The 22,360-nt window shown below is 36.7% G+C and overlaps 1 protein-coding gene across 1 annotated transcript in view; it reads right to left on the reverse strand.

Annotated features, from left to right (window-relative positions):
• Positions 1–22,360, reverse strand: part of LOC145688959 (uncharacterized) — a 239,639-nt gene that overhangs the window by 98,278 nt on the left and 119,001 nt on the right. Inside the window, exon 2 of the mRNA XM_081763120.1 lies at positions 2,450–2,881. Within this exon, the coding sequence (XP_081619246.1) occupies positions 2,450–2,881 (432 nt within the window). The remainder of the gene's footprint in view (positions 1–2,449; positions 2,882–22,360) is intronic.

Below are 22,360 nucleotides of genomic sequence, written 5' to 3' on the forward strand. Positions count from 1 at the left end.
TTGTCGAAAGGTTTTCTCAACTAAGAACGTAGGAATGATGCAAGTAAATGGTAAAATCACGGAGCGCAGTATGGACTATGCAACATTAAAATAAGATATTTTGACAATCGAAAGATATTTATTAAATGATATGTAACTTGACTTGCTGAACAATAGAGATGTTCAAATGTTTTAAGGCCAAGTAAGCGAGGTTTAGCTTAAACCCTATCATCTTCCACAATAGACAACAGCTCACTGCCTTTCGGCAGGGTCGTAGATTACTGGTCCCCCTTCCCATTGAGCAGTAATAAAGGCAGAAAACAACGTGCCCTGCGGGGCTCCAACCCGCCTTCACACGCTTATGCTCGCTCGGTAATACTGTGTAAATTAAATGTATAAACTTGAGTACAGAAAGAAACCAACCCAGCTACTAACCTACATTGGGGACCAGTAATCTAAAAACCTTCCCCTGCCTCTCGGTTATTTTGAATATTATATAGGGTGGTCCAAAAGTATGTATACAGACCAGCATCGATCAAGTATGACATTTTAATTTATTAATATGAAGAATTTATTTGCTTAGGATTGTTCCGAGCTTAAGGTATAAGTAAGAATAAATTAAGAACAAATAAGGAAGAAACTAAGTCAATATCTGTATGGATAACAATAAGTAAATGATATGAAATGCCATGACTGATCAGTACGGGACTATATACCAACTTTTGGGCCACCCTGTACACAACGGCTCCGTAGTGAATTGTAAAAAATTAGGAAATGATTTTCTCGTTTCACCTATAGACAATTTGGGGGGAAACTTTTCTCTCTCTAGTATTATTTAGTGGTTGGTTGTTGCTTATTAAATTACGATCAACAAAATATGATTGAGCCCTATCCATTCGTCTGGTGGCTAGTGCGCGTGCCTTTGCTGCACAGGGGATTCGGGTTTGATTCCCGATGGAACAGCCCTGTAACTTGAAGGCATTACAGTGGTTTGGATTTTACCTTGAAATATAAATCCGTCTTAAATAGTTTTCGTGCTGGAATCGAGCGCTCAATTCCACCACCCAACCAAAACATGTTTGAATCAATGTCTCATGGATATAATACTTCATTACAGCTACCGGGATCGTCCTGCAGGTGAAATAGTGTGGTGAGAAACAGCCCATACTGTGAGAGCCGATAGTGCATGACGGTCTGGGTACCCAACAGGGGCGCACTCGCGGGGGATCCCATCGAGTCCGGATCCCCTTTCCAAACTCGACATACATTTATACATTTTTCTTACTAAAACTATACTAGCAGAGAAATCCCTGATATAGACTAAAGATTTGACCGTACTATTTCCTTTCCGATAAAAACAATTTATCATTTTTCGTGAGAATATAAGTGTCAGTACTAAAAACTTACTTGTTTTTTTTCTGCAGTAGAATACAGAGGCGGATCTAGAAGGTGAAAACTGCGGGGGGGGGGGGAAAGCTAGAATCCAGACTATGGTAGGCATATCATGAGTTTACTATAAACCTCCATAAATATATAAATAGCTTATATTATTTCAGTCACTCAAAAACTGTGGGCCTAGGTCCCTTCGGCCCTGGGCTAGATCCACCACTGGTAGAATAACATCCATTCGATTCTACATAAACATAGTGGCTTGTATTATTGAACGCCTCTCAAAAAAATTTCCTGGGTGTGCGCCTTGCACCCAACAACTGTATTAGATTCAAGATCCGATCGTAATTTTCGGAGCTCACTATTAATAGTCTATCCTCTCTTTGATAGCCTCGGCGTAAGTCATAACAGCTATTCACTACTTTGTTCATGTAATATAGAATTTCATTCCGATACATTTCGTCAAGGATTTGATTTTCTTACTTGTACACTTATCTGTACGTATCTATGTACTGTCCATATTCATAACTTTTTCATAGGATCTTCAGTACCGGTACTTTAAAATTTATGTAGCAACATTTCTGACAATTGTTCCTCCTAATTTGTATTAGCAATTTCATAATGTATCTTTTTATCATTATTATTTCACGTATAAACAGTGCTGGATTAACATATAAGCAAAACAAGCTATAGTTTTTATGGCGCTACTCTCTTGGGGGCCTCAAAAATTAAAGGAAAAAACTAATTTACTATTCCAAAAATACGATTTTAAAAAAATAAAATCTACATACATCAACAATACGCTTCTTATAATGTAAGTAATATTCCCCTTCCTGCTAGCCTGCTCCTTAAATGTCAGTTGAGATGACAAAGAACAGCCGGGCATATAAGACTTGATTACCTTCAATAGTTTAGGGCCTTATCAAACATAAATCCGGCTCTGGGTAGAGGTTAACATAAGCGGAAATTAAACCTAATATCTAGACCTCAAAATTTCGCTTGGGCCAGAACCGAATTCTTCTGTTACTACAAACTTTATTTACAAAATGAAATATTTTCAATTAAGAATGTGCGTACTTACCTTAACATTCACTCGACTACTGGTATCGATGAGTGTTGTTCTTGATCCCATTGTTGACATCTTGGCTGGTGCTGAGGATCCATTATCTAGATTTGAAGGCGAGTGCGGTCGCAATTCGATACCCGACACTAACATGTTTCTCGCCGCCACCACCGTGTTACCGTTCTGAGCGCTTTCACTTCTATGCCTCGTGGTCGGCTCTGTTTGGTACTGGTCGTCATCGTCGTCTGCTGCCGCCTTGAAGTAGTTCGCAGCTTTGCCGTTAATGGCACTAGTGACTGCATTGCTGTCAGAATCAGCTGTTTTCAACGTCGTTGGCGGCAGAGTTATTGGATGGAAGATTGTAGGGCGTTCTGCAGCTGCAGGGGCATGGGCCCGAAATGCCTCATCTCCACCATTTTCAGTAATTCGGAAGCTTCCTTGCGTTGAAACCTGTTAAGAGAAAATATAATAATTCAGTTATAACCACATCCAATGATCATAGAATGCACGTTTATACATCAACTTAGTTTTTATGTCGACATTGGATTTAATCTCTAATCTTTAACTTTCTCTCCTAATTTTATATAGCATCAACTGGACAGTATTTTCAAAAGTATTTGTAAATTAAGGAAATTAGGAAGTTCAAGAAGAAGAGCCTGTAAGTAACTACGTTCGAGGAAAAAGTACCTATTTCTCTTACTTTTCCCTCTTTTCGTTTATTTATTTATTTATTTATTATCAGAGTTTCATACAGCACTAAACCAATTGACTGAAACTGAACAACATAATAATAACAAACAAAACAAAAAATAAAATAAATAAAAATACAAAAGGTTCACCTCGAAATTTATAATGTTCTCTTTGGCTGCGTTCTAAAGTTTCGTTCAGAAGCAAAAATATTACATCCTGTTTGTGATGTATTATAATTATGCGCTCGTCTGTAAAACAAGGAGCGTTTTTCAATTGATAACCTAGGTGTCTCGGAAGTTCGCAAATTAAGAGACTGAGTTCACCGGGGAGGAACTCGAAAGTTAATCTGTGATAGTAAAAATTCAGAATCAATTTTACCATTGATAATCTTATATACACTGAGAAAAAAAAATGTAGGTGGCATACTTAAAAACGTAGGTTACATTCGTAATTCCTGTAGTTTCTGGACTTAACGTACAACCGTATATAACATCCTGCAGCAAACGTATAGCTGAAAAAGTATGTATTATACGCACTGTCTGCATAAGTGCAATGACGTCATTCGTGTGACGTCATCTGCAGTAACAAATATATACGGAGGTGATATCTAGCTTTGTGACGTCAGGATCGTATGTAGCATGTGGGTTAATAATGACGACACACACTGACTATCAGGACGGAGCATAATTTCAAGAAGTATGCAATATACGTTCTTTACGTATGTTTCTTTCGTTCAACCCCAAGACAGCATCTATATTGTACTTGTGCCCCGTACGTACGACTAGATACAGTATACGTATTGTACGTATGTATTATACAGATTTTCCTTATGTCGCACACAGCTTGTCCAGATACAGCATACAGAATATCCATATGCACCATACAGAGTGCACATATGTAGCTTACAGACTGTATGCATGCAGCATATAGATTATACGTATGTCGCGTACAGGTTGGCCATATGTAATGTATGGATTGGATGTATATAGCTAATAGGTTGTCCATATGAAATATACGGATTTTACCTGTATCGCATACGTATTGCCTTCTTGTAATATATGGATTGGACATATGCAGGATCTAGATTGTACGTATAGTGCACCATTATTAAAGTGCTGCAACATACTGCAAAATGCATGATACATTCTTACTGTAATGTTGTCAAATATTGTTTTACTCTGTATGAAAACTAAATAGCTTAAAATATGTTTGATCTCCTTTGTGCCAATAATAATAAAATTAACAATCTTAGTTTGGAGCAGTGAAAGTGTCCAAAGAAATGTATTTACCTGCAGGGTGTCCTATAAGTTTGGATTTCCTGCTAATTCGTTGGGAAGCTACTGCAAAGCCAAGTGTTGAAAAGTGACACAAGCGTTAATTTTAAAATTATGGGCACAAAGGAGGTTAACCATATGTTAAACTATTTTCGTTTTCATACAGAGTAAATCAATATGTGATATATTACTGTAAGAATTTATCATATGCTTTATTGTTAGTTAGTTCCAGCACTTTAATAATAATGCAAAATGCACAGCCATATACAATCCTATATTCAAACTCAAACAACTTCTCTGTACATTTTAATTACCAGGTATGTTTTTTTTTTTTTTTTTTTTTTTTTTTTAATGTCGCAACAATTAAAAGTATGGTGTCAGCTGAAAACGTGTTCGCTCACAAGATAATTTCTACTCAGTACTCGCCATAAAAATGCAACACCAAGAAGGAGGCTGGGTAGCTGCGCCAAAGTTCCCAGGCCGATACCTAATAGTAAGTGCAGAATACTCTTAAACGTCCGCCGTATTCGCTGTGCGACAACGTGGTGACAGCGGAGGCGTTGTGCAGCCATCGACTAAACATATTTATCCTTCCCTGCTCTAGACATTCTGCAAATTTGGATTTTCGTGGGTGCATCCTTCTTAGTGCAACATTTTAAGCAACGAGCGGATTAACAGTCTCATACATTGCTTAAAGAAAGAGCAATGATTCTCAGAATTACTCGGAAGATATTATATATATATATACAATAATTTAAAACTGTTATTTCAAACTTTGCAATTCAGAGCACGAAAAGAACTATAGCTAAAGGAACACTGATTTTAGCCAGATAGTAACTAGTAAACTCAATCACACTCAGTACCATTAGTTCATGGTGTTATCCGTAAGTCAGAGATCATGGTATCTCATTTCGTGTAGACTTTTGCATTTGTTTAATGCTAAAAATGTATTTTATCGCTACTTGAACCCAGTACCATATATATATACCGACAGGACGTACCTTAGTCACAAGGTGACATGAGTGAAACACTAAACTATTCGATTGACACCTGCGGCCTTGTCAACACTAGAGAAAGTTACAAAGTGATTAAGTAAATACGGAACATAGTTCATACAAAGTATAGCGATGTATGAAGTCTCCGTTTCATACGACTTGGATAAAGGATACATCTGAAATTGCAACAAAAAATATATGATTTCTCTGGATAATTTGGATTAGTCCAGAATTCGAACACATATACGTTGGTAAGTCGAACTTTTTTTTTTTTTTTTTTTACTTCTTTCTTCGGATTCCCAATAAAGTTGACTACTGAAAAGCTGAGTTACAGATTCTGTATTAAAACAACACCTTTGCTAGACATGTTCAGTATACACATTGTCTTACATACAGAACAATACATTAGTTATTAATGCATGTCTGAAATAATAGTGCTTCGTATAGAATTTTACTTCATTCAAACGTAATAGCACGAAGATAAAAAAATATTGCGAAAGATAATGTTCTTATTACAGAGAAAAAGAGTTGAAATGACTTAACAGTAACAAACATTTTCTTTAAACAGAGACAATATTTTATTCTAATTTATGGAAGAAAGAAATAATTTGTAGTACAGTATCTTTATTAGGGTTATATGTTCGTACAAAAGAATGTAAGTACAATTGGGTCTGTCTTCAGTACACTGCTTCTTTTCACTGTCTTTCAAGCAGAATCCTGGTTTGATGCACGAAATACCTGAAACAAAAATCAGAAAACATTTAAAATGTTACATTCGGTGTGCTCAACTTGGTTGTACTTAACAATACAAAGTATCTTAACATTTTTGAGATTAAATGGACAAAATCTGTTCGGTCAGGTATGGACTTTTAGGTTGCACATAGAAAAATTACGAAGTGTTTATTGATGCTGAATAACAACTCAAAATGTATTACTATTCAAAAGTAAGTGGGTACCCCAATGGTGTTCGGGGTACCATGGGGTATCTAATGTCTGTATTTTTTTAGATATATGGAAATGTATGTCTCTAAAATGTAAGGAACTGACATCTGTTTACCGAAAACCTCAACTCGGTAAGCCTTATGGATATTGAGATATGGGAAAATAAAGAGCGACACCATAGAAGTGTGGGGTTTGAGTACTAGATGGTGCAGTTTCGGAAATGTAATTACGAGGGCTTACAACAACCTCAAAAGTAATTTCAATTAAATACACTACACACACGCCCTGATGGGGCTTTTCGGGTACCATGATATTCGCAGAACTCTCATTTCTAAATATTCTAAAATATGTCTTAATAACGTTTTAAAGAACGTTAGAGGTGTGTGTTTGCCGAAACTGCAAGTCGGTACGCCTAACAGTTACCGAAATATGGTGAAATAAAAAGCGACACCATAGGTACGTGGAGCTTGCATATTAGACAGTACAATTTAGAAAATTAATTAAAATATGACTATCAAGATATTGTCAAATAAAGGGAGGATCCATACAGTTATGGGATTTTCGTGTTAGGTGGTAAAGTTTCCGAAACCGGTCATGGAAAGTTAATAAGCATCAGTAGCAATTTCATCTTAAAGTAATTAGGTACTTCCATGGAGTTTAAGAACATCATGGGGTCTACCAAGGTTAAATTTTAAAAGCTTTGGAAAATATATTTTGACATTTGTAAAGAGTATTAGAAATATGTATTTACCTAAAATTTCCAGCTAGTACATCTAGCAGCTAGAGAGACACCATACAATAAAAGCGTATTAGATCTTGAAATTTCAGAAAACAATTATTGATCCTAACAAAAGTTAAATAAGATGGTACTTCTATGGGTTAAGTGACTACCTCAGACTTGTCAGTACAATTTCGATCGAAAGATTAATTCAGCTCTAAATTTTCTTTGGACAATTCCAAGCGTTCATCGGGCTCTGAAATAAGTGAACATTTTTTGTCAATATCTAATATAGCAAGCGAGATATAAGAAATTATTTTATGACGTCGTAAAAATAGAGACCCACATGGATTTGTACTTTTGAGTCTTTGCTGTAAGAAGAAATTTCAGAAAACAACCGTATATACCTTAATAGAAAATTAAATGGGCGGGAGCACGGTGGCTTAGTGGTAGAGTGCTTACCTCTGGTGTATTGGGTTCGTGGTTCGATCCGCGGCCGTCAGTTTGTAGTGGACATCGTATTCGTGGGTTTTCTAGGGGTACTACCTCTCCTCCCACCTTTGCATTCCATCAATTTTGTCAACAACATTCACTTGCTTTAATCGTAATCTCCCTGAGACTAAAATGCATAATCGTGGGTCGCTACACTGAAATATTTCCTTTTATTTAATTTTAAAATGAAATAGGGAGTTAAGTATGATCGTATCTCTATGGGATAAGTGAAAACTCCAATAGTTTCTGTAAAAGAAGACTAGTTAAAAACCCTACCACTAAGCTACTGTATCCCCGTCCATTGAATTGTCTATTAAGGTATATACAGTAGTTTCCTGAATTTTTTTCTTATGGGAAAGACCCAAAAGTACAAATCCATAAAGATCTATTTTTACGTCATAAAATATATAATTCCTTATATCTTCTCGACTATCTTAGATATTGACAGCGACTTTTCATTCTTTTGCACAGCTCGATGAACCCTTGGAATTGCCTGAAGAAAACCTAGGACTGAACTAAATTTTCGATCGAAATTGTACTAAGGTACTCATTTAACCCATAGAAGTACCCATCTGATTTAATTTTGTTGCGACCAATAATTGTTTCCGAAATTTCAAGATCTCATACGCTTTTATTTCAGTGTTTCTCCAGATGTTAGATGTACTAGCTGGAAGTTTTGGGTAAACACATATTTCAAATATTGTTTACAAATGTCAGATTATATTTTCAAAAGCTTTTAAAATTTAATTTTGGTAGACTCCATGATGTTCTAACACCCCCTGAAGATATCTAATTACTTTAAGATGAAATTGCTACTGGTGTTTATTAACTTTCTATGACCGATTTCGGAAATTTTAGCATCTAACACTAAAACCCCTTAACTGTGTTGGTCCTCCCTTTATTTGACAACATCTTGATAGCCGTTAGTCATATTTTAATTCAATTTCCGAATTCTAGCGTCAAGTATGCAAGTCTCACATACCTATAGTATCGCTCTTTATTTTCCCATATCTCGGTATCCATAAGGCTTACCGAGTTGCAGTTTTCAGTTAAAAAAAAAAAATCAGTTGTTTACATTTTAGAGACATGTATTTCCAAATATCTAAAATGCAGAAATTAGGTACCGCATTGGAACCCCATTGGAGTACTCACTTACTTTTGCATAGCAGGGTAAAAACGCCAATGGTTCTCACTTTAAGGTTGAAAACATACTATTTTGTCTCTTCTCTGAGCATCGTGAATCTGTCGGAGCTGTACCATAGTTGGAAGGACTCACTGATCCTTCCTATAATGACCATATAGTCAGAATTCAAAAAGGAGTAGCCGTTGAAGGAAAAACAATATTTTAAAATCCTTGCACCAGTAGTCGTCACCTTAAAATCAAAATGTTCCAGTAGTAGTCAGGATTTTCTACCAGTATTCGTCACTCAAATAACTTGATATAATTTATTCAAAAACGCACTGTGTATCAGTTTAGGGTTAAGAATACAATATAAAGTAGTAAGCTTAATAACTTTGCATCACTTTTAGCACTCAAGAAAGAAAATAGAAACGTTTTTACATACTTTTTAAAGCAATTTCAGAAAGAAAAATGTTAACTGAATTCAAAAGTTAACTGTATATCACTTTCACGTTAAGAGTACAATATTAAATACTATGTTTAATAACTATACATCACTTTAAACACTCAAGAATGAAAATAAACGTTTGTACATTCATTTTAAAAACAATCTGAGAAATAAAATAAGTTAACTGAATTCAAAATTTAATTATACATCACCTTAAGCTTAAGAATACACTATAAAATACTGAGATTAATAAAAAATGAAATCTTTAACGTCCCACGGTTATGCTGGTTAGGCTAAAGGAGACGGTGATAATGAGAAATGACTGAAATGGTGGAATAAAGAAAGTGGCAGGAAATGGGAGAACCCCGAGAAAACCCACGAGCACGGTGTTTGTCCACCACAAAGTCCACACGGCGCGAGCTGGGATCGAACCAGGGACCCCCTGCACCGGAGGTGAACGCTCTACCACTGAGCCACCGAAGAGTAGACGACTGAAGGCGCAAGTAGCATACAAATTTATGATGCTGAAGGCGTTATTTTTCACAGCTATGGAGGAAAGAGATAGAAACAAAAAAAATAACAGGAAATCTTTGTTTTACGTCCTACGAATATGCTATGTAGGTTGACGGTCAGAATTGAGTAATGAAAATTGATGATCTTGGAATACGATTTGGCCGAATAACGAGGGAGAAAATAATCATTGATTAAATATTAAATTGAAAAGAATTAAGAACCTGACGCTTAAATACTTATCTATCCGGCACCCATCTTGATCCCCATAAAATATCATGAAGTGCTTGATTGATTCTAAACCCAATAATAGTAATAGTAATTTAACAAGAAACACAGAATATATAATTTACGCACCTTGAAATGTAGAAATTAATGATTGTAATCCCCAGCTTTCCAATAGACCTTTGATTTCTTCAAATGAAGATTCGGATATCTTGTTTCTTCTCAAGCAATAATGGGTTACAATAATCAGTTGCAGTCCAAAGCCAAGTCACTAAGTGAAGCATGAATATAAAAGAATTCATTAGTTAGATGCATACAAAATCCTACGCATGTAAATCCGAATCTACTTATATTAAATTGTAAATTTAAACAAACTAAATTATACTACAGTTATAGTGACATAAAACATACATTAAATAAGGTATACAGGGTGTCTCAAAAGTCCCCTGACATAGGGTAACTCTGTTATTATCAGAGTTACAACAAAATGTAGGAGAGGAAAGCATCTCCAAATATGATGTTTTCAATCTAAAGTGAAGGAATTTTTAAAATCGGATGACTCGTTTGCGCTGTACACTCTTTATGCGCCTAATGTGAAATGAAAATGCAACGTTGCCATTTACCTGGACCTACAACATAAGTGAATGAAGTTACTTTCTTTTGCGCTAACATTTCGATGGCCAGCCCCCGTTTCAAACAGGAACTTCATTCACTTATGTTGTGGGTCCAGGTAAATGACAACGTTGCATTTTCATTTAAATTTGGGTGCATAAAGAGTATACAGCACAAATATCTCGTCCGATTTTTTTTTTGAAAAAAAAAAGTGTTCACTTTAGATTGAAAACGTCATATTTCGATATGATTTTTCCTCTTACATTTTGCTGTAACTCTGATAATAACAGAGTTACCCTATGTCAGGGAACTTTTGAGACATACTGTATACATCATAAGAAGTTCCTTTCTAAATTCTACACGGATGTGGTTTCATTGAATGTGAGGTGGGTGATACACATTAGGCCTTTTGGGAGTACATCACACGGACGACCGTAATTTTGTGTTCAAAATTTTTATTATGAACTGGTGGGATATGTGATACATATGGCCACGGGCTAGAATTTTCTCAGTATGTCAAAAATGCAATCAGATTTCATGCAGCTTAATTTGGTGAAAAGCTATTGCCAATTGAACGTTACATTTACCTCTTTCTTGCAGATGTTAAACCATGCCGTTAGCACGTGAGGAATGGATCGAAATAATAAAACTGTGGGACTGGAGGAGTATATGTGCAGTGGTTGCCGATTGCAGAGTCATCCACAATGTGACTCTGTGTCACATGTTTCAGTGCTACAGTAATTAACTAAATTTGAGAAGACGAGCACATTCGTGAACATACATCGTAACGGTTCAAACTCGCGGGCCCTTTTTCCTTCCCCATTTTGAACCGGTACATGAAAATGCCATTTTCTCTATGTTTGCCTGCGCCGATTTTGAAAATTCCTTCACTAATCGATTTCTCTCGACGAGTACTACAAGAATCAGTTAAAATCGCACGGGCCCTTTTTTCTTCCCCATTTTGAACCGGTACATGAAAATGCGTTTTTCTTCATGCTTGCCTGCGCCGATTTTGAAAATTTCTTCACTAGTCGATTTCTCTCGTTGAGTACTACAAGAATCAGTTAAAATTTCGCGGCCCTTTTTCTTCCCCATTTTGATCCGGTACATGAAAATGGGTTTTTCTTCATGCTTGCCTGCGCCGATTTTGAAAATTCCCTCACTAGTCGATTTCTCTCGTTGAGTACTACAAGAATCAGTTAAAATCTCGCGGGCCCTTTTTCCTTCCCCATTTTGAACAGGTACATGAAAATATGATTTTCTCCATATTTGCCTGCGCCGATTTTGAAAATTCTTTCAGTAATCGATTTCTGTCGTCGAGTACTACAAGAATCAGTTAAAATCTCGCGGGCCCTTTTTTCTTTCCCAACCCAATATTTTTATATATTTTGAATGTATTCAAGTATGGAACAAAAGTGTTTAATTAATTCCCTTAGTAGGCTTCTCAACTTAATATTTTTCAACTTAAATTTTATTTGTTTTGATTATTTATTTTCTTGTGACTCAATATTTAATTGCAATCGTTCATTGGGGAGAAGGGTGGCCATTCTCAAATATATAAATATAGTATTCTTAAAATTTATGTCTTCTCGTATTATTAGTTTCTTCCACTAGACCTGGAAATTGCAAAATTAATACCTGGAAAACCTGGAAAATTCAGGGAAATTGAGTTCCATATTTATGTATGAACCCTGCTATTTACAATTTTTTTCGAATAGGGAGAATTGTACAAAAGGGTGTTTTGGGAATGGTATAACAGTAGGTTTCTGGGGGTGTTGTTCGAAATGAAATAAAATCTTTAAGTTTTACGTCCCACTATTATGCTTGCTAGGCTACAGATGACTTGGTGTTGTTCGGTGGGGGTCAATGTTGCCAATTTTGGGAAAAGTCACTAAATCAGGGGAATTCGACCTCAACGATAGCGTAGGGTGACCATAAAATTTTCAGTTAATAACGGGATAGGTTCTGGCTTTTAGATCTACCTTTGTTCTTACCAGTGCCTTGGGGCCGCGGTGGCTCAGTGGTAGAGCGTTCACCTCTGGTGCTTGGGGTTCCGGGTTCAAACCCTGCTCCCGCCAAGTGAACTTTGTGGTGTACAAACACCGTGTGCGTGGGTTTTCTCGGGGTTCTCCCGTTTCCTCCAACTTTCTTCATTCCACCATTTCATTCATCTCTCATCATCACCGTCTCCTTTAGCCTAATCGGCATAACCGTGGGACGTAAAACTCAAAAATTTCATTTCATTTCATTTATCAGTGCCTTGATATCAGAGTTCCCCCTCTCTCTCTCTTTGTTACTGAGCGGGTACTTATGAAAAAGGAAAGACACGTTGAAGTTTGTTCAACACACAACCAACTGCTAAATCTCTGCTGTCTTTCGAGCAGTACTACGAACTATAGAGTATGTTTAATATAGGGAATTTCAGTTCAATTTTTGCCTCTTTGTTGTTATTAATACTTTTAAAAGGAGTAAAGGTACTGGGTTTGTTATTTACTTCTTTCATTTACATAAAATGGGACGAATACTACTTTTTTCCATCTACTGACGGGAAGGCCGGGAAACGCCCCTAAAACGGGACTGTCCCGGTCAAAACGGGACGTATGGTCGCCCTACGAATAATTTTTCCGATTGGAGACTTTTATGGGTGATTTTTAAATGACGATTCAGCTACTTATACATTTAGCGACTTTTTGCTGCAAACAAAATTTTCATCTGTAGAGAAGCATTATTAGTTCAAAACAGTTTTTGAACTAATAATGCTTCTGTTTGTTCTTTTTTCTGTTTGTTTTAATCAGCGCAAGTGATGAAGAGTTTGGAAATACAGCGTACCCACTGGCCCACAATCCTGCATTGTTATGTTGCCCTTGTCCTCTAACGAAGAAGAACTACAAACTTGATGTCCTTTAGTTCGCAGTTTCCGTTGAGAGACACACGTAATACATCTTTACCGATAGCAAAAAGATTAGCTATAGATGCGTGAATAAAGGCGATGTGGATGTTTGTTATATTTGTTCTTTGGGGTCTTTTAATTATTCTGCAGTTTTTCTTTTACAAAAAATTGCTTAACGTAAGTACTGTAGTGTTAATTATTTCGGAACTATTTTGACTCCACAATATGAACAAAAGTACCCGAAACAATCTGAAATGATCCCTGAATTCAAGGATTGGTTGCGCCCTGTTTACAAAGATGTGAGTAGAAGCAGCGGCGCAAATCTGTCTTCAACATCGGGGGGGAAGGGTAAGACCGTTACCATACTTTTTATTTTGCGATGTCCAAAATAGTTATGAAGTTGAAAAACAATGTTGTGGAGTATCAGAGTTGTCTTCAGCATTGGGAAGCTGCAGATTTGAGCCTTATTCTGGGAGACGTCTATTTTATCTCACGTTCCTTTGTAGCAATTGGACAAAAATCATCAAATTTCTCCCAAAAAACACATTTCAAATCGGATTATTGGGGAAAACTCCCCCTCAGTTCCAAGATTGGAGGGGACATGTATCCGTCATCCCCCCCCGGGATTTGCGGCAGTGAGTAGAACATATTGTTTAGTTTACATCTACAACTTTAAAACAATGCTTATAGACAATGAATTTCTCGATTATTTTTTATAGCGACTTTTCACCCAAAATTCGAGTCGCCACCTCTCGTTTCGCAAACTTATTGTCAACATTTTGGCAACACTGGTTGCGGGGAGAGCTACAATGGAAATGAAAATGAAATGAAATCTTTGAGTTTTATGTCTCACGGTTATGCCGGTTAGGCTAAAGGAGACGGTGATGATGAGCAATGAATGAAATGGTGGAATGAAGAAAGTGGGAGGAAACGGGAAAATCCCGAGGAAACCCACGCACGCGGTGTTTGTTCACCACAAAGTTCATTTGGCGGGAGCTGGGATCGAACCCGGGACCCCAAGCACCAGAGGTGAACGCTCTACCATTGAGCCACCGCGGCCCTAAGAGATTGAGAGTCATAAACTTAGTCACTTTCAATTTTGTAATATATATATATATATACTGTATATATATATTACAGTATATATTACTGTATATATATATTACATCACTGACTGATAACTAAAATGCTTGGATTGTATATATAAAAGTCACCCCCTGCCCGTAAAAAGCTCCATTCAAACTCGGAATCGAACAATTGCATCTGTAAAGCAGTGCTGAGTTGATTTTAACGTTCCTTTCAGCAGCAAGGCTGTATGAGACATGGACTTACAGATTAACGTGAAATCCGAACCACATAAGCTCCGGCCGGGAATCGAACCCGGGTGTCCCACGCCAAAGGCGTGTACACTAACCACTTAGCCACGAGGGAACCCATCTGGGTAATAGTTAAGAACAGGTACTTCTCATCTCCCGTGCACGAGGATACATCTTATTGTTGCACTACCTAAACACCGTAAGTACAAGGGCAAGAACTCAGTCTATTACCTGCTTTTTAACATCCTAGATCAGCGTTTCCTAACCTTTTTCAACCTGCGGCACACTACGGATGTAACTTGAATTCTCGCGGCGCACTCATAGATATTATTATTTGTAAATATAAAACTAGTATTTTTTCTGCGATTATTGATCTCCTTCTCACAGAGAAGAAAGCTCAATCACTGTTTTTTCCCCGTGGTAAATTATTATGCTTATTTTTCATTCTAATTTAAAAATATAAAACAATTGCAATGAAATATTGGACTCAGGTTTTTAAAACTAAGCTTTCTTGTTCGAAAACTGTATCCAACCTTTCACTAAGAAGTAAGATCACTAAATAACGAACGAACAAACAAATCTTTTTTACTTTTAAAATACAAATGTATTTAATTTGTCGAAAGGATTGAATGTTATTTTAAATTTTCAAGTTACAAAATAGTCTGCAACAATAAAGAAGCAATAATAGTCACAACAATGATAACCAATATATATTTTCAACATTAAAAATGTACAGAAAAGTAACACGGTATGAAACTTAAAGTTGTAGATTCATAGTAGAGGTTCATAGTAATGTGAAATAAAAATATACATTTTTCCTTCGTCTTGCAATTTGATTGCTATAGAATTAATAATTTGCTTCGACTTCCTCGCGGCACACTAGCGGCCCATTCACGGCACACCAGTGTGCCGCGGCGCACCGGTTGGGAAACGCTGTCCTAGATAGTCAATGAATAATTCCTGAAAGTATGGCGTTTCTCGTCCTTCCCTAAATGGGAAGTACGGCTCCTTAACTATAACCCTCATCTGTAAGGCAGTGTAAGCAACAAAAAATTAAAAAAAAAAAAAAAAAAAAACGCACACTGGATGTTTGCGCAACTGAGGATCAAAACATCCTCAATGGAGTATGAGAAATCGTAAACGTCAATCAAAGTGTGTTTTTGCTTATTCATTACTTCGTTAATAGTTAATTCCTTCTAGAAATAGTGAAACAATACTATGAAGAAACACTAATTAAACTAATAACTATTACGTTGTGTTTCTTACCATACCGTTTTTACCAGCCATAGAATTTGAACCTAGTACTATACTGCATTAGTCACGCCGGAACGAAGGGTGAAATTCAAACGCCTGGCACTCGTAGGTGTTGAAGCTGTGTTGTAGTTACGCGGCCTGCGTTGGTACTCCTCAACATAAATACGTCACTGCCCAAAACCAGGAAACATCACAGACAGAAGACAGGGGCACAATCAGTGCCTGACACTTCACGAACTCAAACCCGCCAAGACTCAACTCAACATGACCTTCAATTACGTTCTACAGTAGAAACCAAACCAATGCTAAGGCACAAACTTACCAACTTCCTATATGAAAACACAAGAAAAAAAAAAAATCAAACTTTTTGGTTCCAAAGTGATGCCATAACAATAATACTAAAAAGGTTTTAATTCTCAGTAACCCAAACATTAATTAACTAGGGAACATAACAAGCAAAAATAAATAAATAGAAATCAAATCAAATTAAATTTAAAAAATAAAAACCTGACAAGTAAGCTCTCCCTGACTACTTTTTTTTAAAATTTCAGTGAGGCTGTAAAATATATCAATATCTTCGTCAAATATATATATTTCAATGTAAACAAGTTCTTTAAACAAAAGAAAGCTCTGTAGTAGAGCGCTTACCTCTGACCTGTTAGGTCCCTGGTTCGATTCCTGCTCCCGACAAATAGCCTTTTGGTGAACACTGTAGGTGTGGTTATTCTTAAGACTTTCCAGTTTCCTTACATTTTCTTGATTCCACCATTATCATGTATCTCATCGTCACCTTCTCACTTACGTTTATGTACAATCATGGGGCGTTAAACTAAAAGTAAAAAAAAAAAAAAAAATGCAAATATCCTAATAAAAATGAGTTTTCTAGACTACACAAGTGGCCCCGCGTAGCGTAGTTGCTAACGCTCTCGCCTTCGGTGCGAACGGTCCCGGGTTCGATCCCGTTGGGGATCGATTTCCTCAGTCGAAAAAGTATCAAAAGATTTTAAGTCCAGCCATCCTGAATGAGATTTCCTTGGGTTTTCCTCATTCACAGCAGGAAAATGCCGGAGTGGTACCTAACATATAGGTCCCAGGCCGTTTTCTTCCTTCCCCAATCCTTTCTTCCCTTCCTTTACCCGGATAGTGTGCTCATCGAGGGACGTCATCCCTCATATGTGACGGGCTAACAAGGCCATTGATGCCGAAAGCCCAGAGACCTAAAGCCTAAATCTTCACTACACAAGGGAATTTTCGCGCTGAAAACGGTTTCTTAGCAATTATGTTAAGCAGGCCTGTAGTAACTCTGCACCACGTAATAAATCGTCACATATAAAACGGAATGAATAAACACATAACATTCATTTTGCTACCTTGTAACGTAAAATGTTTCAAAACATTAATATTCAAAGATTTCTCAAAATTCAGATTCACCCATTCCATTCTCCTCAATCATTAACGAGTTGTAGTCATAAACTATATTACTTACTTAGTACTATACTAAAGCAAGTTACACTGAAAGAATATATAATTAATGGAATATTTAACTAAAGTAATAGTTAACTAGTGCACTTACCCAGGTTTTTGTTTGCTTCCTCTCTTCTTTTCCGATTGTAACAACCTCGTTTCGCAAGCAAAAGACGGTAGTTCAATGACGTCAGCCATGGCGAAAGAAAGAGTGTCTATAGGCGGTCTGGATCTCACGTACAGATGGACGTATATAACGTATAACTGAAGTACTTAACATACGTATATGTATGTAAAATACAGAAGATTGTTAGATGTCAGACATCCTGCAGCGAAATGATGTAATATCTAAGCGGGTAAAAGGCAGTACCTGTGTAGTATATGGATAAAGTACGCTCCGTACAGATTTCCTTAGTAAACATAACGAATCCTTGTATTTGTACAATATACCGCTGTCCGGATAATGGATTTTTCTCAGTGTAGGTAAAGTAGGTCTGCAGCTCGGCGTCGTTTGTCTGGGGTACATAAGTTCATTAAAGGCATTATTTCTTGTCTTGAGTAATCACGTAACTCGGGAATTCTAAATCTAACTATGGGGTCAATCCATGCTAAGTGATCGAGAAAAAAGAAAAATTTCCGCTCGACTTTTTTAAAAAAATAATTTGTTCAAAAATATTGAGTCGATATAAGAGTACTTCAAAACCACAATTAATTATATTTTACATCTCATGGCACGCAGCGGCTGCCGCCATTTTGCGTTTCCGCGATTTCAGGCGTTCACATTGTTTTGAATATCTCAGCATGTCTTTGTCCTACCAAATTGAAAATTCCTGGGAGTCTCCAATCTCCAATTTGTGCAGAATTGAAACTTTGTCCTGTTAACAAGTTTGCCTAAAACCACTTGAAAGGGGTAAAATCAGGACCTACAGTTGCAACATTTTTTGACATTAGAGATATGTTTGGGAAGAGGAAATAACTAACGTAGAGGTCTGAATTTGTGTGTGAATGTAGTCCGGGGTCATAAGTTTATACACAGACCTGCAGCTGCTCCCAAAGGCCTGAAAAGAAATCGTAAAGTTCGGGAATTATGTCAATTCGGCATGTTTCACTGTCCAATATCTCCAATGGGCCTGCATTTTAAAAATCTGAAACCTTGGGAATAGTTACACCTTCAGTCAGGACCGGCCTTAAGCTGATTGGACCGATTGCTCCCAATTGGGCCCCGCGTTAGTGCCGTCTACTCTACTCTCCAGTCTAATCTGCTCTCCAGTGCCGTTTTAACAGCATATTAGGCCTCAGAGCAAACAAGTGTGTTGTGGTCCCTATGACTAAATTTTGCTCCTAATACATGTAAGTAATACATGCTTTTCGGCGTGTAGGGATCCCCGGCCAAATGGCTATGGTACCCTTAAGATGGCTTTGCCACTCTCGGTTGTCAAGTACACACAACATATTGCAATACAGGTACACTCATGGACTCCACAAGGGAGAGTATGGCCTCTCCCTAACAAGTAAATGAATAGTTTGTATTAAGTTTCCGGGCATAAGCAAAAACATTTTCTGAATTTAATGCTGTAGTAATTTATTTTATTTTATGTTATTTTATTTTTTACGTTTACAACTTCTGTTGTAAAAATAGATATGTTCAGGGAGAATTCTGCACATTCCAACATCCCTAACACTCCCCCAAACTTCCTTACACACACCCTGGGCGTAAAAATATTGTTTTCTTTGAGTTTGTGTAAAAATTTATATCATTATTTTGTGTGCACACACTTTTTATTTGAACACCCACTAAGTAAGTTCATGGAGTTCTTACTGATTATGTCATGTGATACTACCATGAATACCGAGATGGTATCAAATAAATCAGCCTCAGTGCAACTTCTTTGCATATCCTTTCTCTTATTATAGCTATATTAAAAATACAAAACCAGAGGATAAACTTTGCCCTCTCCTGCGAAAAATACCGTGGGTGTATTTTCAGTTTTTCTGATCCTTTTTTTTTTTTTAAAAAAAAAAAAGAAACAATCAAGTCATAAAACCGAATATATATATACTAGTGCGTACTGAATATGTGGCTGCTTATGAAGGTTTGTCTTCTAACTCGAATACTCCAATGGAAGATATGTCATTTATCTTCCATCAGCTTCTTAAGGTGTGTGATCCTATCATCACCATTTCATTTTGTGTACAGTCAATAACGATTTCAAGCTGATTATATCTTTTTAAGTAGCTACCTACGATGTTCTCACCAGCGTACATTAGGCTTTCCTGACGAATTCTTTTCAAAAAAGATACAGCTGTTAAGAAATCTTTAAACCAACAAATTAATATCAATGTGCATTTCATTATGTCTTACAAATATAAACCAACAAATGGAAACATAGACTTCACCATTGTATTTATCGTAAAATTCTAATCCAATTTGATATATTACATGACACCCTTCCTATTTAAGGAAGTCGAGCAAGATACAAGATGGCGGCCATGATAAACATACCCTGAAATAAATGTCTACTTCCTCTGTGTTTTTGTTTTTCATCCCTTTACCCGTTTTACAAATAAAATGAAATTTTCAAACTTGCAACACATTGTTATGGCTTATTCTGATCAATCAGGTTTTTGGCCACTGTGGCCGTCTTTATGGACGGAAGCACTTTAAATTTTGCTTACGCTCGTTTCTTGATATTCCACCTTCTCTGCCAAGTTTGGTCAAGAAACTAGATGTCGACATCGAGGTTTACTTGTAAGAGAGAAGAAAACTATGAACTACTGGTACAGAACCTTCTTGAAAACTTGCGAGGCACAAGGGTGAAATATGTATTTTAAAAGTCATTCATTGTCTGCATTTCCATTTGAGTTATTTCTCTGAAAAATTAGCTGCTATAGGCATTGAACAGAGTGAGCATTTTCACCAGAACGCTTTGCAGATGGGAAAACGTTATAAAGGGAAATGGGATCCGTCCATGATGAACGATTATTGTTAGTTCCTCCAGAAAGAGGACTCTACAACAAAGAAAAGGGGAAAATGTTTCGAAACTGTATTTACCTTTCGACAGGTAAATTACGTTTACCCTTTATCCCAACCTCCGTAATCAAGCATTTTCGATCAAAGTTGCAGATTTCTTCTTGTATTGAGGTTTTGATCACATATGCGAAATTTGTCGGCCTTTACCGGAACACTCTGTACATCAATACGTAATAACGATATACACATAAGTTTTTAAATGATGTGTTTGCAATGTTTAATATCACATACATGTATTTCGTTCATTAAAACTTAGAATTTACCTTCATAAATACATTTCATTTTATACCTTGAATTACATTTATTCCTGTTAACAGTTAACCAACTAACTAACTCTATGGCTTATGAAACCCAGAGGTTCAATGCCGCGTTCACAAAAGCTCTCCATAGTCTTCTATCCTCATAGTCAACTGGATCCAATTTCTACTTTGTATTCCTATCTCTGAGAGATCCATCTTAATATTGTCATCCCATCTCCGCCTAGATCTTCCTAATGGTTTTCCGATTGGTCTTCCAGTCAAGACTTTGAAAGCGTTTCTACTTTCTTCCATCCTAGCTACATGACCTGCCCACCTAAGCCTCCTAGACTTGATGATCCTAACAATGTTTGGGAAACCGTATAAATTGTGCAGTTCCTCGTTATAAAGTTTCCGCCATTCCCCATTCCCGTTCCTCTTGGGTCCGAATATTAGTCTCAGGATCTTGTTCTCAAATATTTTCAGTCTATGTTCTTCCCGCAGAGTAAGCAACCATGTTTCGCAACCATACAGAACAGCAGGCATGATTATCGATTTATATATTTTAAGCTTCAAATTCCTCGACAAAATTCGCGACGACAAGAGATTTTGAACTGAATAATAACACGAATTCCCTGCTTTTAGTCGACATTAATTTCTTCGTGAATGTGAATTTCGTCCGTTAATATTGATCCTAGATATTTGAAAGTGTCCACTTTATCAAAAGTATAATTTAATATTTTAACGCCTCCATAATTTGCCGTATTACCGTCCCGACACACTTCCATGTATTTAGTTTTCTCTACATTTACATCTAAACCCATGTCCCTGAAAGCGTTTAATAAGATCTCTGCATTTTTTCTATTGTTCTCCTACCACCCCCTATTACATTTACATCATCAGCATATGTCATAACCTGGTGAATACCGTTCAACTGTAGGCCCTGGTTGCCATTTTTGATTTAGGCCATTGTTAACAGTTTGTCACCATCATTATCATAGCAGAAAATCTGAGTGATAGGAAAAAAAAACTGCATTTTCGTCTCTAGGACGTTTGATTTAGTAAGGATTGCAGGATTGCATTGTTTTATCTCTGCACATTTTTGAAAATTGAAAATTTGTAAATACAATTTCAGTATTTCAAATTCAATTCAATTGCTACAAAGTTTATTACTGAAACTATAAATAAAAATAAATAAGTAAATTAATATATAAATAAATTTAATCCGTAGCTGCTATCACTTTTGTTATTGATAGTTTTAAAATAAGGCGCAATAGATTTCGCCCTTCATTTCTAGCTTCTTCACTAACCTTACTAAACCAACAAAAATAATCGAAAGAGGGTATTAACGTAACCTATGTGCGGGGGGATACTTGAAGTGCACCCGTCGCGTTGACAAATTTACATTTGTTTCACAGATTGTGCTCTGAACACAGTTGATTGGGATTTACGATTATTATATCAGTGAAATGTAAGTTAATTGAGTTAAGTTTTAGTGATCAATATATAAACAATGTGATATGAAGTGACTGATTTTTGAAAGAATAGCATAAAGAGCAGTAGGAAATGTCAATAAAAGACCAGGCAAAAGATTATCGTATATCACTGAGTGTGACAGACAATGAAGATGAATTCATTTGCTCATTCGGGGGCCGCGGTGGCTCAGTGGTAGAGCGTTCACCTCTGGTGCTAGGGGTCTCGGGTTCAAACCC

This window comes from Thermobia domestica, chromosome 7 (genome assembly GCF_964235325.1).
Source record: "Thermobia domestica chromosome 7, izTheDome1.hap1.1, whole genome shotgun sequence".
In the NCBI taxonomy this organism is placed as follows: domain Eukaryota; kingdom Metazoa; phylum Arthropoda; class Insecta; order Zygentoma; family Lepismatidae; genus Thermobia; species Thermobia domestica.